The sequence below is a fragment of the Chiloscyllium plagiosum genome, chromosome 26 (genome assembly GCF_004010195.1).
Source record: "Chiloscyllium plagiosum isolate BGI_BamShark_2017 chromosome 26, ASM401019v2, whole genome shotgun sequence".
In the NCBI taxonomy this organism is placed as follows: domain Eukaryota; kingdom Metazoa; phylum Chordata; class Chondrichthyes; order Orectolobiformes; family Hemiscylliidae; genus Chiloscyllium; species Chiloscyllium plagiosum.
In genome coordinates, this window is record NC_057735.1 from 41,831,859 (window position 1) to 41,844,302 (window position 12,444).

At 43.6% G+C, this 12,444-nt stretch overlaps 1 protein-coding gene across 1 annotated transcript in view; it reads right to left on the minus strand.

Moving 5' to 3' along the window:
* Positions 1–6,913: 6,913 nt before the first annotated feature.
* Positions 6,914–12,444, minus strand: part of LOC122563291 (synaptotagmin-6-like) — a 294,684-nt gene continuing 289,153 nt past the window's right edge. Inside the window, exons 7-8 of the mRNA XM_043716993.1 lie at positions 10,178–10,252; positions 6,914–8,294 (exon numbers count right to left, since the gene is read on the minus strand). Coding sequence (XP_043572928.1) covers positions 8,223–8,294; positions 10,178–10,252 — 147 coding nt within the window. The 3' untranslated portion in view covers positions 6,914–8,222. The remainder of the gene's footprint in view (positions 8,295–10,177; positions 10,253–12,444) is intronic.

A 12,444-nucleotide genomic window follows, 5' to 3' on the forward strand; every position in this document is an offset into this window, starting at 1 on the left:
GAATTAGCTTGAAGGTAGAAGACAGAGGGTGATGGTGGTGGGTTGCATTTCAGACTGGAGGCCTGTGACCAGTGGTATTCCAAGAGGATCGGTGCTGGATCCACTGATTTTTTTTTGTCATTTATATTAATAATTTGGAAGTGAATATAAGAAGTATGATGACTAAGTTTATAGATGACATCAAAATTGATGGTATAGTTCACAGTGAAGAAGGTTACCTTAGAGAAAAATGGTACATTGATCAGATGGGCCAATGGACCAAGAAATAGCAGATGGTGTTAAATTTAGATACATGTGAGGTGTTACATTTGGGTAGGGAAAATCAGGGCAGGACTTATACATTTAATGGCAAGATCCTGGGGATTGTTGCCAAACAGATACCTCGGAGTGCAGGTTCATAGTCCCCTGCAGGTAAACAGGGTAGAGACAAAGGCATTTGGAATGCTTGCCTTTATTGTTCAGTGCATTATGTTAGGGGTTGGGAGGTCATGTTGTGGCTCTACAAGGCATTGGTTAGGTCACATTTGGAATACTGCATTCAATTCTGGACTCCTTGCTATTGGAAAAATGTGAAACTTGGAAAGGTTTAGAAAGATTTGCAAGGATGTTGCCAGGGTTGGAGGGTTTAAACGATAGGGAGAGGTGGAATACGCTGGGGCTATTTTCCCTGGAGCATCAGAGGCTGAGGGGTGACCTTATAGAAGCTTATAAAATGATGAGAGGGATGGACTTTTGCCCATGGTAGGGGAGTCTAAAACTGGAAGGCACAGGTTCATGGTGAGAGGGGAAAGGTTTAAAAGGGACCTAAGGGGCAACTTTTTCACGCAGAGAGTTGTGTGTGTCTGGAGTGAACTGCCAGAGGAAGTGGTGGAGGCTGGGACAATTACAACATTTAAAAAACATTTGGATGGGTATATGAATAGGAAGGGTTGAGAGGGAAATGGGACTAGCTTAATTTAAGATATCTGGTCGGCATGGACTGAAGGGTCTGTTTCATACTGTTCATCTCTATGACTCTCTGACTCTAATAGTGTTGTACACTGTTTCTTACCCATGGCAACGTATTCAATATTTAATTGATTATTAAGCAGTGCACTTCCTGCAGGTTAAAAATGAAGTCTGTGTGGAACTTCAAAAGTTGTATTTATAAGTCATACCTATGTGTCAGATGAACCTGGTGTAAGTCTACTTGGGCACACAAAGGATATATATTGTTTACCAAAGCAAAATGCTGCAGATGTTGGAAATCTGAATTAAAAAGAAACTGCTGAAATACTCAACAGGTCAGGCAGCATGTGGGGAGAGAGAAATAATGTTAATGCTTCAGGTCAATATATCAGAATGGCGTAGTTTATCTTTTCCCATTAAAGATCATCTCAATCTGAAATCTTAATTCTACTTCTCTCGAAACACAATATGTGTTTATTTAAAGCATATTTCAAAATGAATATTGCCTTAATGAAAGTAAAGAACTTTTCAGCAAAGGAAGCCGGTCACCTGTTGTACTTTCTATCCCCATTAAGCAGTACACATTTAAAATTAAAATAACTCAGACTGTGGTAAACTCCAATACATCTCCTACATGGGTGTAAATAATCTGTCAATATTAGAGTGGCGCTGGAAAAGCACAGCAGGTCAGGCAGCATCGAGGAGCAGGAAAATCGACGTTTCGGGCAAAAGTCCTTCATCAGGAACCTTATGAAGGGCTTTTGTCCAAAATGTCGATTTTTCTGCTCCACGGATGATGCCTGACCTGCTCTGCTTTTCCAGCGCCACTCTAATCTAGACTCTGACCTCCAGCATCTGCAGTCCTCACTTTCGCCTTGTAAATAATCTGCACCAACTGCTCATTCTAGAAGGGCATCTCTGTCCAATATGATCACTCAGTTTGTCAGCTTACCAAATAGCATAGGGGTCTCAACACTTTTCTGATACAAACCCCAGTGTTGCCTGAAATGTCAGCTTTGGGTTTTCGGATTCAACAAGTGAGGCAAGAAAACACAGATTAAAACCTGATGGCAAAACATGGCAATGAGAATGGAAACTCTTTTTCTTGATTCACAGGAAGGGGAAGGGAGGAGATGGAATAGAAGGGAAGGGAAAAGAACGGAAGGGAAGGGGAAAGGGAGGATAGGGAGGGGAGAAGAGGAGAGAGGAAGGAAAGAAATGGGAATTGAAGGGAAGGGGAGTGGAGGGGAGGAAAGGGAGGGGGAGGGAAGGGAAGGCAAGAGAAGGGGAGAAGAGGGAAGGGGGAAGGGAAGAGGGAAGGGGAGAGGAAGGAAGGGGAGGGGCATGGGGCAAGGGAAAGGGAAGGAATGGAAGGGAGCCCACTTCTGGATAGAATCTTCTACTGCTCCCAGAGGTGACCAGCTTGGAGTCAACAAGGCATTGATGAGCTGGGATGGTGGTTTACCCAAACTCTGGCACCTTCTCCACTCTGCTAGCTCATGGTCAGCCTACCCACCCACTGGATCCCCTTTAGTGACTAAGTAAGGACTTCATGAGGGCCTCAGTCTACCAGCACTGTGATGAATTCAGCTGCTAGCAGTCATCACACCATGCGGTGTGATCCACAGTTTAACCAGCAGGGGGCAGTTTACCAGCTTAGCGGAGAGAGGTTCCCTCTGTTAAAGGGCCTGGACACTGAGCAAGGGAGTGCCTGCTGTGAAGCAGCCCCTTTACCTGGGTTCTGACCCACATGCCATTTCTCCCTATGACACATAGCTGGAGAATCGCCCACAAAACCTGGTCCTCCATGATGCTAACTTCAACAGTAGGTCCCTTTTGTGATGCAACCACATGTAACAGTTTCCATCCTCTGATTGGCCCAACTCGGGTTGGCCTGGCCGTCTTTCCATGTGGCACGGAAAAGCCCAGCAGGTCTGACAGCATCCAAGGAGCAGGAGAGTCAATGCTTAGACATATGCCATACTCTTTGACATATCCAGCAGTCTTCACTGTCTCCCTGGATGTTTTTCTGCTGGGTCTTAGCTCCACCATGCTAGTGACCTTGGCAATGCCTGAGTAGGTTCAGCGGGTCCTGCCTTGGAAGAGGCCTCCCTAGTCTAGCTTCCTGGTGAGTACTACCCCTCCTGACTGCCTTTCCCAGGCACCCCCCACCACTCACCCCCCCGATCATACCCAAACTAGCCCTCATCTTCTCACCACTAATGTGAATTACAAAATGATAGCCAGCTCTAGTCAGGAGAGATTGATCTTGGTAATGTAATTATATTCTTCGAACAAGAAATAGATTTGGTGACATTTGATTAAGCTTAGATGGCACCGGGTGACATATTATAGATTCACAACTGTATTTTTAAACAGGAGAATGGACCTCCTTTTTAAAGGGTTCATTAAATCCAAAATATCTTCATAAACGTAAGTTCTTCCTCTTATTCATTTATCGTCAAATTTCGGACAGAAGATGAGCATCCAATTTGTAACCATGACATGTAAAGGCAAATATATTAAGCCTTTTCCAGTATTGGTTCACCATAGCGTTTGTATTTTATTTAAAAGGAAGCTTGTAGTGATTGCAACAAGGTCAGCCAGGTGGACATCATAGGATATGAGTCCCTGACTGGCGCTGTTAATCTGATCCAATCAGGGAGCCCTGGCTGACAGATACAAACAGGACTGTCAGACATCTTGTTCACTGTGAGAGCTGGCTCTGAGGGAGCTGGATCAATGTGAGGGAATCTCCATGGGTAAATAAAGGATGACTTGGCAATGGGACATAGGTCTCTGTGGAGCTATTGTGACTTGGTAATGGGTTATATGTCTCTATGGAGTTATTGTGACTTGGTAATGGGATATAGGTCTCAATGGAGTTATTGTGACTTGGTAATGGGATATAGGTCTCAGTGGAATTATTGTGACTTGGTAATGGGATATAGGTCTCTGTGGAATTATTGTGACTTGGTAATGGGTTATAGATCTCAGTGGAGTTATTGTGACTTGGTAATGGGATATAGGTCTCTGTGGAGTTATTGTGACTTGGTAATGGGTTATAGGTCTCTGTGGAGTTATTGTGACTTGGTAATGGGTTATAGGTCTCAGTGGCGACAAGAGAAAAGCACAGTCCTGAAGAAATTTGCTCACAACAGTTGTCTATGAGCTGGGGTAAGCATGTCTGGAATCATGCCGTGATTTGGGAAACTTGACTCTTTTGATTTTGCCATCAACAAATGGGTCCAGAATGTGGAAAGAATGCATTTGTTTTACAGGTATATGATATTGGGGCAGATGAAAAGCAATGGCTAATTCTCCTGATAGCTTGTGGATCTGCAACTTTTTCAGTTATTCGGAGCCTAATTTAACTTGAGGCACCAGATACTAAACTTTTCCAAGAGTTGACATATTTAGTTAAGAAATATTACAATCCTAAGCATCCTGTAATTCTGAGTCACTATTGGTTCTACTCGGCAATTTCAGAACCAGGGAAACCGTATCAGGTCTCTCGATTAGGTTCAGACAACTGGCAGAGGCCTGTGACTTTGGTTTGACCCTTAATGAGATGCTGAGAGACTGCCATGTGGGATTAATGATGTAACCATGCTAAAACAACTACTAGCCGAAGCCTAACTGAGCTTCAAACACGCACTACAATTGGTTTTATTATTGGAAAATGCAGCAAGTGGACCATAGGGTTTTTTTTCAGATTCACTACAGTGTGGAAACAGGCCATTCGGCCCAACAAGTCCACACCAACTCTCCAAAGAGTAACCTACCCCCCTCTGACTAATGCACCTAACCCTATGGACAATTTAGCATGGCCAATTGACCTGACATGCACATCTTTGGAATGTGGGAGGAAACCGGAGCACCTGATGTAAATCCACACAGACACAGGGAGATTGTGCAAACTCCACACAGACAATCGCCCAAGGCTTGAACCGAACCCAGGTCCCTGGAGCTGTGAGGTAGCAGTGCTAACCACTGAGCCACCGTGCCACCCCTACTCCAACGGAAGTGGACACCCTCACCAGTCTGACTGAGCTTGGGGAACACCACCTGAGTGAATCTTGTATCAGCCCACAGCATAACCCCAAAACAAAGCCAAGCCTTGGCCAAAGAGTTAAAATATCTTTTAGGAACCGGGCTGGCAAGCCATTGTAATTGCTGCTGGTGTGTGGACTTGAGATAGCAAAAGAGTCCCACTTGATCTAAATGGAGTAGGAGAACTCATAAACCGTATCCAAGAGAGCGCACAACCTAAAAGGTCCACCTTCACCTGGCTGGAATAGTTACATTGCTTAGAATGTCCAAATCAGAACCAATCAAAATAAGTGTCTGGTTAAATGGTCACCTGGTTCTAATGGAGGTCAATACTGGCGCGGCCAAATCAGTGATTGCAGGACCAATCTTTAACAAAATTCACTCTGAACTCCAACCTTTAAGTTTGCGAAAGACCTTGGCTAGACTAAAAACCTGTATCAGGGAAACTTTTACAGATTAAGGGTGCAACTCTGTATTGGAAGAGTCCGTAATGATTTTAAACTTTCCAGACACACTTCCAGTCACAACTGAAAATATCAGACTCTGGACGCTGAAAGATCCAGTCCTGGCAAAACTGAAACAGCTGATGTTGACGGGGGAAACCAAAGGACTGTCACAACCAGAAATGAAACCTTTTTGGACCTGGAGAGACCAGGTCACAGTGGAGGATGACATTATTATGGGGAGTTAGAGTGATTGCCCAGAGCAAAGGTCGCTGCTAGATACTGGCTGAACTCCTCCAGGGTCATCCAGGGGTTTCCAAAATGAAGATGTTGTCAAGACATTTTGTCTGGTGGTCAGGATTGGATGCAAACATAGCCACATTGGTGGGCAGTGCCCAGAGTGACAAGGAGGGCAAAAGTTATTGCCAGCAGCTCCCCCATATTCGTGGGAATGGCAGTTACACATCAACTTATGCAGGTTTTTTCATGGGCTCAATGTTCTTAGTCATTGTGGGTACCCACTCAAAGTAGCTGTATGTGCATAGCGTTTATTGGTCAAACACAGGGACAACGACTGAAAAACTGCGCACATCTTTTACAGCACACGGATTCCCAGACATGTTGGTCATAGATAAGACGCCATCATTTACCATCAGGGAGTTTGAGTATTTTCTAAAGTCGAATGGTACTTGACATTATAAGGACAGCTCCATCGCATCCATCATCCAATACTCTGGCAGAAAGAGCAGTCAGAACTTTGAAAGCAGACTTAAATAAACAGCCTACAGCCTCAATAGATACCAAGCTGTTCCAGTTCTTATTTGATTGTAGGAACAATCCTCATGCAACTACAGAGATAGATCCAATATAGTTGTTAATGGGGATAAGCCTCCGCACCAAATTAAATCTGATCTTTCCGGAAACTGAGGCGGGGGACAGTGAAGCAGCCTCAGCAACACCAGTGCTGGACAAAAGACTCTGCTAAGTGAGAGAGACAGTTTACTTTAAGGGATGAAATTTGGTGTAGGAAACACGGGAATGGCCCTACATGGGTAAGAGACATGGTCAACACGAGGTCAGGTCCAGTGATGTATAACGGTCAGGTCAGTGCAACAGTCCTGAACAAGCACATGGACCATATGAAAGCTGCAAACTCACAAACATATGGGAGCAAAACATGCCCGGCTCTTTAACTGCCTTTCTGACTGTTCCAGAACCTGTGGGTTCTCCCTCTCCATCAAGTGTTGAAGATACCTCAGAATCTGAGGTGGGCACGGCAGATGCCTTTGCTGCCTGAAGAAGGGAATGAATTTCTTCTGAGATGCTCTGGGTGCAAGAGGCAAACTACTGTGTGTTACATCCTGCCCCTATTAAAGGCAGAGTTGGAGAAAGCTGACCCAGTGCTAAAACACCCAAGGAGTAGCTGCAAATAAAGAACCAGCCTATGTCCTCGGATTCAGAGTGGGGAGGGGGTGGGGGGGGGGGGGGGGGTGGAATGTAGTGATTGTAACATGGTCAGCAAAGTGGACCCATAGAATAGGAGTTCTCTGATTGGGACTGTCAATCTGGTCCAGATATAAAAAGGAGTGTCAGAGGTTCCGTTCACTCTGAAAGCTGAGGGACCTGGGTCAGTGTCAAGGACTCTCCACATGGAAATATAGGGGCATGGGATACCAGCCTCTGTGGAGTCATTTCAAAGCTGAGTTTTAAAGTGCTCCTAATCAAACTTTCAACCTTGTCTGCTAGAGCAGGATTAAAACCACAGTGACCCCTCCCAGAGCAGTAAATGTCTATGGGTTCTCCCTACTGGAATAACACTGACGTTAACCATTAGGTTTTTAGATTTTATATCCAGTGTCAGGATATTTTAGGGTTCAAGTCCTGACTTTAACCAATGAAAACTCTCCTTCAGCTCATCAGCCAAGTCTCAATACACAGCATGGAACCCAGGAGTACATTCCAGCTTGATTAAGGGCTGGGGGAGGGGAGATTGGAGTGAGGTCCACATAAAATTCTGATTTGTTACCTCGATTGTGACCTCAAGACCCTTTAATTTGTTAACTCATAGAATTCCAACCATACATTAATCTTAACAGCTCAGCAAATTATGTAGTAACCTAAAACCAAGAGTCTCTTACATTCCTTTGATGTACTACAAGGTTAAACATTACCCTTTAAGCATGCTTTTTCCAAGTTAAAATTAAAGTGATTAGTTTATACATCAATAATGCTTTCTACACAATAAAAACATTGTAAAGTTGGTTGCTTAATATTTTGATAGCCTGAGGTTGCTGAACTATTGCAGATTTTGATCTATGATAAATGTATAGTTTGGTCTTTCATGGAACTGACAAATTATATTGACGGCATGACAAAGAAAACACAAGAAAATTTGAACATGATTAGGATCTTTTTTTTGAGGCACGTAACTCAAACCCATGTATTGGTTTCAGCTGCTGATGCAGATAATACAAATTTCACGTGCCACTGAAAATATTTGAGCTCCATCTCTCTCCCTAGTGCAGAAGACAATGTTCCCTTGTGCCTCCCTCTTATTTATAACTATGGCTCCAGAACAGCAATCCTGTCTCCTTCTTGCATAACATGTGAAAGTCACCCAATTTTTGGATTTGCTTTCTGTCCAAGCAAGGACAAGCTATCTCCATACTTGTGTCCATTTCTTTCAGAGTTTAATATAGTTTTCCTGTGAGGAAAGAGACTGACATTACATTATGTTCAGAACATGGAAGGATCCACAGAATCTCTTTACGCTGGGAATCATGGTGTTGCTGGAGGTTTAGGAGATGGACAGGACCCTTGGCTGTCAAAGCTGGCTGCGCGTCCTTGCCACTGAAAAGTAGAAGATAGAAAACCTTTGGGTTACTCTCTCATTGAACACCAGTTTTCATATTCCTAATGGCTTTAACACACAAGCAGTCTAAAGGTCTCAGGAATGGCTATGGAATATGGAAATAGGAGGAGGTGTGCTTCAAGGAGAGCAACTTGGCAATGTTTCAAGAGGCAGTAGCAGAAAGTGAGGCCTGGAAGAGAAGTAGGGAATGAGGTTTATAAACTGAAATCAGATTAGTGGATACTCTGGGGATCATAGATGCAGGCTTTGAAAAAAATTCATGAAATAGTGGGCCTGAAGTCTAGGAAGGCTAATAGAAAAGAATCTTAATTTTAAAGTATTGGAGAACTCTCCTTTCCAATGGAGATGAAGTGATGGGAAGGCAGTATTTGGTACAGAATTGGCAAGGGCAGTACTGTCTGGCTATAACCTGAGGTAAAAACAATGGCTGCAGATGCTGGAAACCAGATTCTGGATTAGTGGTGCTGGAAGAGCACAGCAGTTCAGGCAGTATCCAAGGAGCTTCGAAATCGATGTTTCGGGCAAAAGCCCTTCATCAGGAATAAAGGCAGTGAGCCTGAAGCGTGGAGAGATAAACTGGGAATTATTTGGTCACTAGCAAGGGCAGCAGTGTAGCAAGTGTGTCTAAATGATGATAAGTTCAAAGGTGCTACTTTAAATGGGCTGAGGCATGAAGGAAATGGATTTGCCTTGTCTTAGTGGTGGTGAAGATATGGGGTTAGAAATGCAGCTCAGGATTGGACAGGATTCTGACGATACAATCGATCTGGTCAAACATCATCACACTGGGAGACAGAATCAATGGCGAAGGCTTATAATTTGAGTATGAAGCTGAAGGGTACTGCGTCATTATTTTCAATACTTTACCAAAGGACATTTGTCACCCATCCAAGGACAGACACTTTTAAGAATACAAGAACGATGTGAAACGTTCAAAGACGAGACAACACTTTCCATAACAATAATGAACAAATATTGGTGTAAAGTTACAGACTCCCTTTTGGTGTGCTTATCATTTAACACATGTCAAGTAATTTTCTTTTACCAAGAACCACAACCAAGTTGTCAATGAAAACATGTGCCCCCTTTTAACCCTCACATGGTGGCTGAATGTGACTGGGGAACAAAGAAAAGGAATATGATGCTCCATGAAGCCAGACCCAAAATGTTCCGTTTCAGAGAACAAAGATGGCAATAACCAATATACAGGTGCAAATTTGCAATTGTTAAATAAAGGGGGATATTCATTGTGGAGTAACCTGGCACTGTATAAGAGGAATGTGAATAAATGTCACCTTGGTTTCTGCAATTAAGTTTGTTTCCTGATAGAGGGGGTGCTTGAAATAGGACTTTCAGATATCGGCAAGACCTGGCTTTATCTCTGGCGCCACGCTCACTTGGAGTGAGAGCAGCAGGTCCTCACTGCCATCCGTACTACATATTCAGAGATTAGCTCTGGGGCAGTCAGGAAAATTAGCATCTGTACGGCATTTAATTGGCTGCAATCGCTGAAAGGAATAGGCTGAAAATTAAATATTTGGGAGCAAGCTCTTCACATCATGAGCCAAAGTAAGTGATTCCCTAATTTTCACAACATTTTGCAGAAATACTCTGAGAAAACATTTGGAGCAGAGGGAAGGAGGCCAATGAGTGTCAAAGCACGGTTAAAAAGTGGATGTCCTAATGGTCAGTGCCATCTACATTCACCCTTGTGTGATAATACAGCACCAGAGGAAGTTCAATGACCCCGAGACAACAAGGATACAAGAGGACAGTCCAACATTGCATTCTCACCAACAGGTTTTTTTTTCCTTTTACCACCCTTTAGCCCTCATGGTAGTGAACACCACCTACCACTTACCAGTAATGTGGAGGAGGTACCACTATACCCTTCACAACCGCTTCCTTCCCCCGCAAGTGTGCCTTCACCCACAGCCTAAGACAAAGGGGAAGCATTAAAAGCCTCAGGATATGTAGTTCTTCATTCCCTGCACCTGTCATCACCCTTCCATCTCTGGCACCTGACTTATATTGCATGTGATGAAGGGGTTTCACACTATCCGTTGTAATCTTTAAGAAGAAAACGACCCGGAATACATTTCAAAGTACAGCAATGAATTGTCCCCCTCAGCCTTTGACTTCTCACTTTACATGAGGAGGAAGTCTGTGTTGACTTGGACAGGCAATTGGGAAGAGTGGGAGATGGAGAGATGTGAGAGTGGCGGCAGATGCAGGTTGCTCTAGTTAAATTTATCATCTCAGTCCTCTGTAGAGCTGGTAGGACACATGTCACCCGTCACCATTAACCACTTTGGAGGGGGCCGGGGAGTGAGTGGAGTACTTCTGTTTCCTGAGGAGCAGAGACTCGAACTCCAGCTCCAGCTTCTGGGCTGAAGTGATTCAGCTGATGGTGAGGGGGTGCCTTCCTGCTCAGCAGGACAATTACTTGATGTAAATGTGGATTACAAGCACAAAAACTCCCTTTGCATCACAGCTGAACAGATTGTTAATCAGCCTCAGGGTCCTTCCATCATCTCACACTCAGCATAGAGCATAAAGATATGAAAACACCAACAGCTAATGATTTTGGATCTCTTGACTGCAAAAGGAACGGACAATGTGTGGCTTGTTACATCTTGTTACCCTCCCAGATGTCAATAGCAATGAGTAAGAGGTTGATCAGCAAGAGTGCCTTGACTCCCTATTGCAGACTTACCATTAACTATTCTTGCTCTAAATCATTAATCACCCTCTTCCCTCCAACACAGAGGCAACCACACAGTCAGGAGAGTAGTTGATGAGGAGCGTACAGAAGAAATTATGGCTGTATAAATGGAGATGGCAAGAATGATGGTAGTTTTTGTAGGCTTGCACCAATTCTGGAGGCCGCTAAAAATGGCGGATGGGACCTGATTCTGAGATTGCTGCCTTCATTCCTGGTCATGACGAACCATACTACACACCTATTCCCTTAAAGGATGTGGAGTCGGCTCAGCTTCACAAAGCCTTAGGTGCACAAACCCACAGAGGAGATGTGAATCATGGTCTTGATTTAAGATCTTTTTGGAAGTTAATTTAGAAGCTCTTACGTGTGTTCTTTCACATCCTCTAGCAGCACCACGCCCTCATTCTACCTCCTTGTGTTTCCTATACATCCTCCAGGGCTCATGTGCTCCTCCCATGACCAATGATGAAATAAGGCACAGTATAAAAAATCACTGAGCCATAGATATTTCCAAAACAACCCACTCAAAAATGTCATTACACATCTCTGATGTCGATTGGCCAGGTCTCCTGGCTCAGAAATATGGACAGAAGGATCGATGCTGTATCCATTTTTGTTTGTCATTTATATAAATGATTTTGATGAGAGTATAGAAGGCACGCTTAGTAAGTTTTCAGAAGACACCAAAATTAGTCGTACAGTCGAGAGTGAAGAAGGTTATCAAAGATTAAGAAGAGATCTTAATCTATTGGGTCAATGGGCTGAGGAGTGGCAGATGGAGTTTAATTTGAATAAATGTGAGATATTGCACTTTGGTAAAACAAACAAGGGCAGGAATTATGCAACTAAAAGTAGGGCCTTGGGTAGTGTTGTAGAACAGAGAGACCTCAGGGTTCAGGTACATAATTCTTTGAAGTTTACATCAAAGATATATAGGGTGGTTAAAAACATGTTTAGCACCCTCACCTTCATTGCTCAGACTTTGAGTAGAGAAGTTGGGGCATTATGTTGAGGTTGCACAGAGCATTGGTGAGGTCTCTTTGAGTACTGTGCACGGTTCTGGTTGCCTAGTTATAGGAAGGATATCATTAAACTGGGGGAGGTTCAGAAAAGATATAACAGAATGTCGCCAGATTTGAGTTATGAGCTGGACGGCCAGGAACTTTTGTCACAGAAGTGTAGGAGGTTCAGTAATGACCTTATAGAGATTTATAAAATCATAAGGGGATACCACAGTTAGGTGGAAGTGCTTATACTTTTCCCCAGCACGTGTGTGTGTGTGTGTGTGCGCGTGTGTGCGCATGAGACGCAGTGAAAGATAACAGGCATACAAATCTTTATTCAATTTCCACCAGCAAGAAGAAAGGAAACACCCAAGTGGCCAGTGAATCTCTTGGTTATAT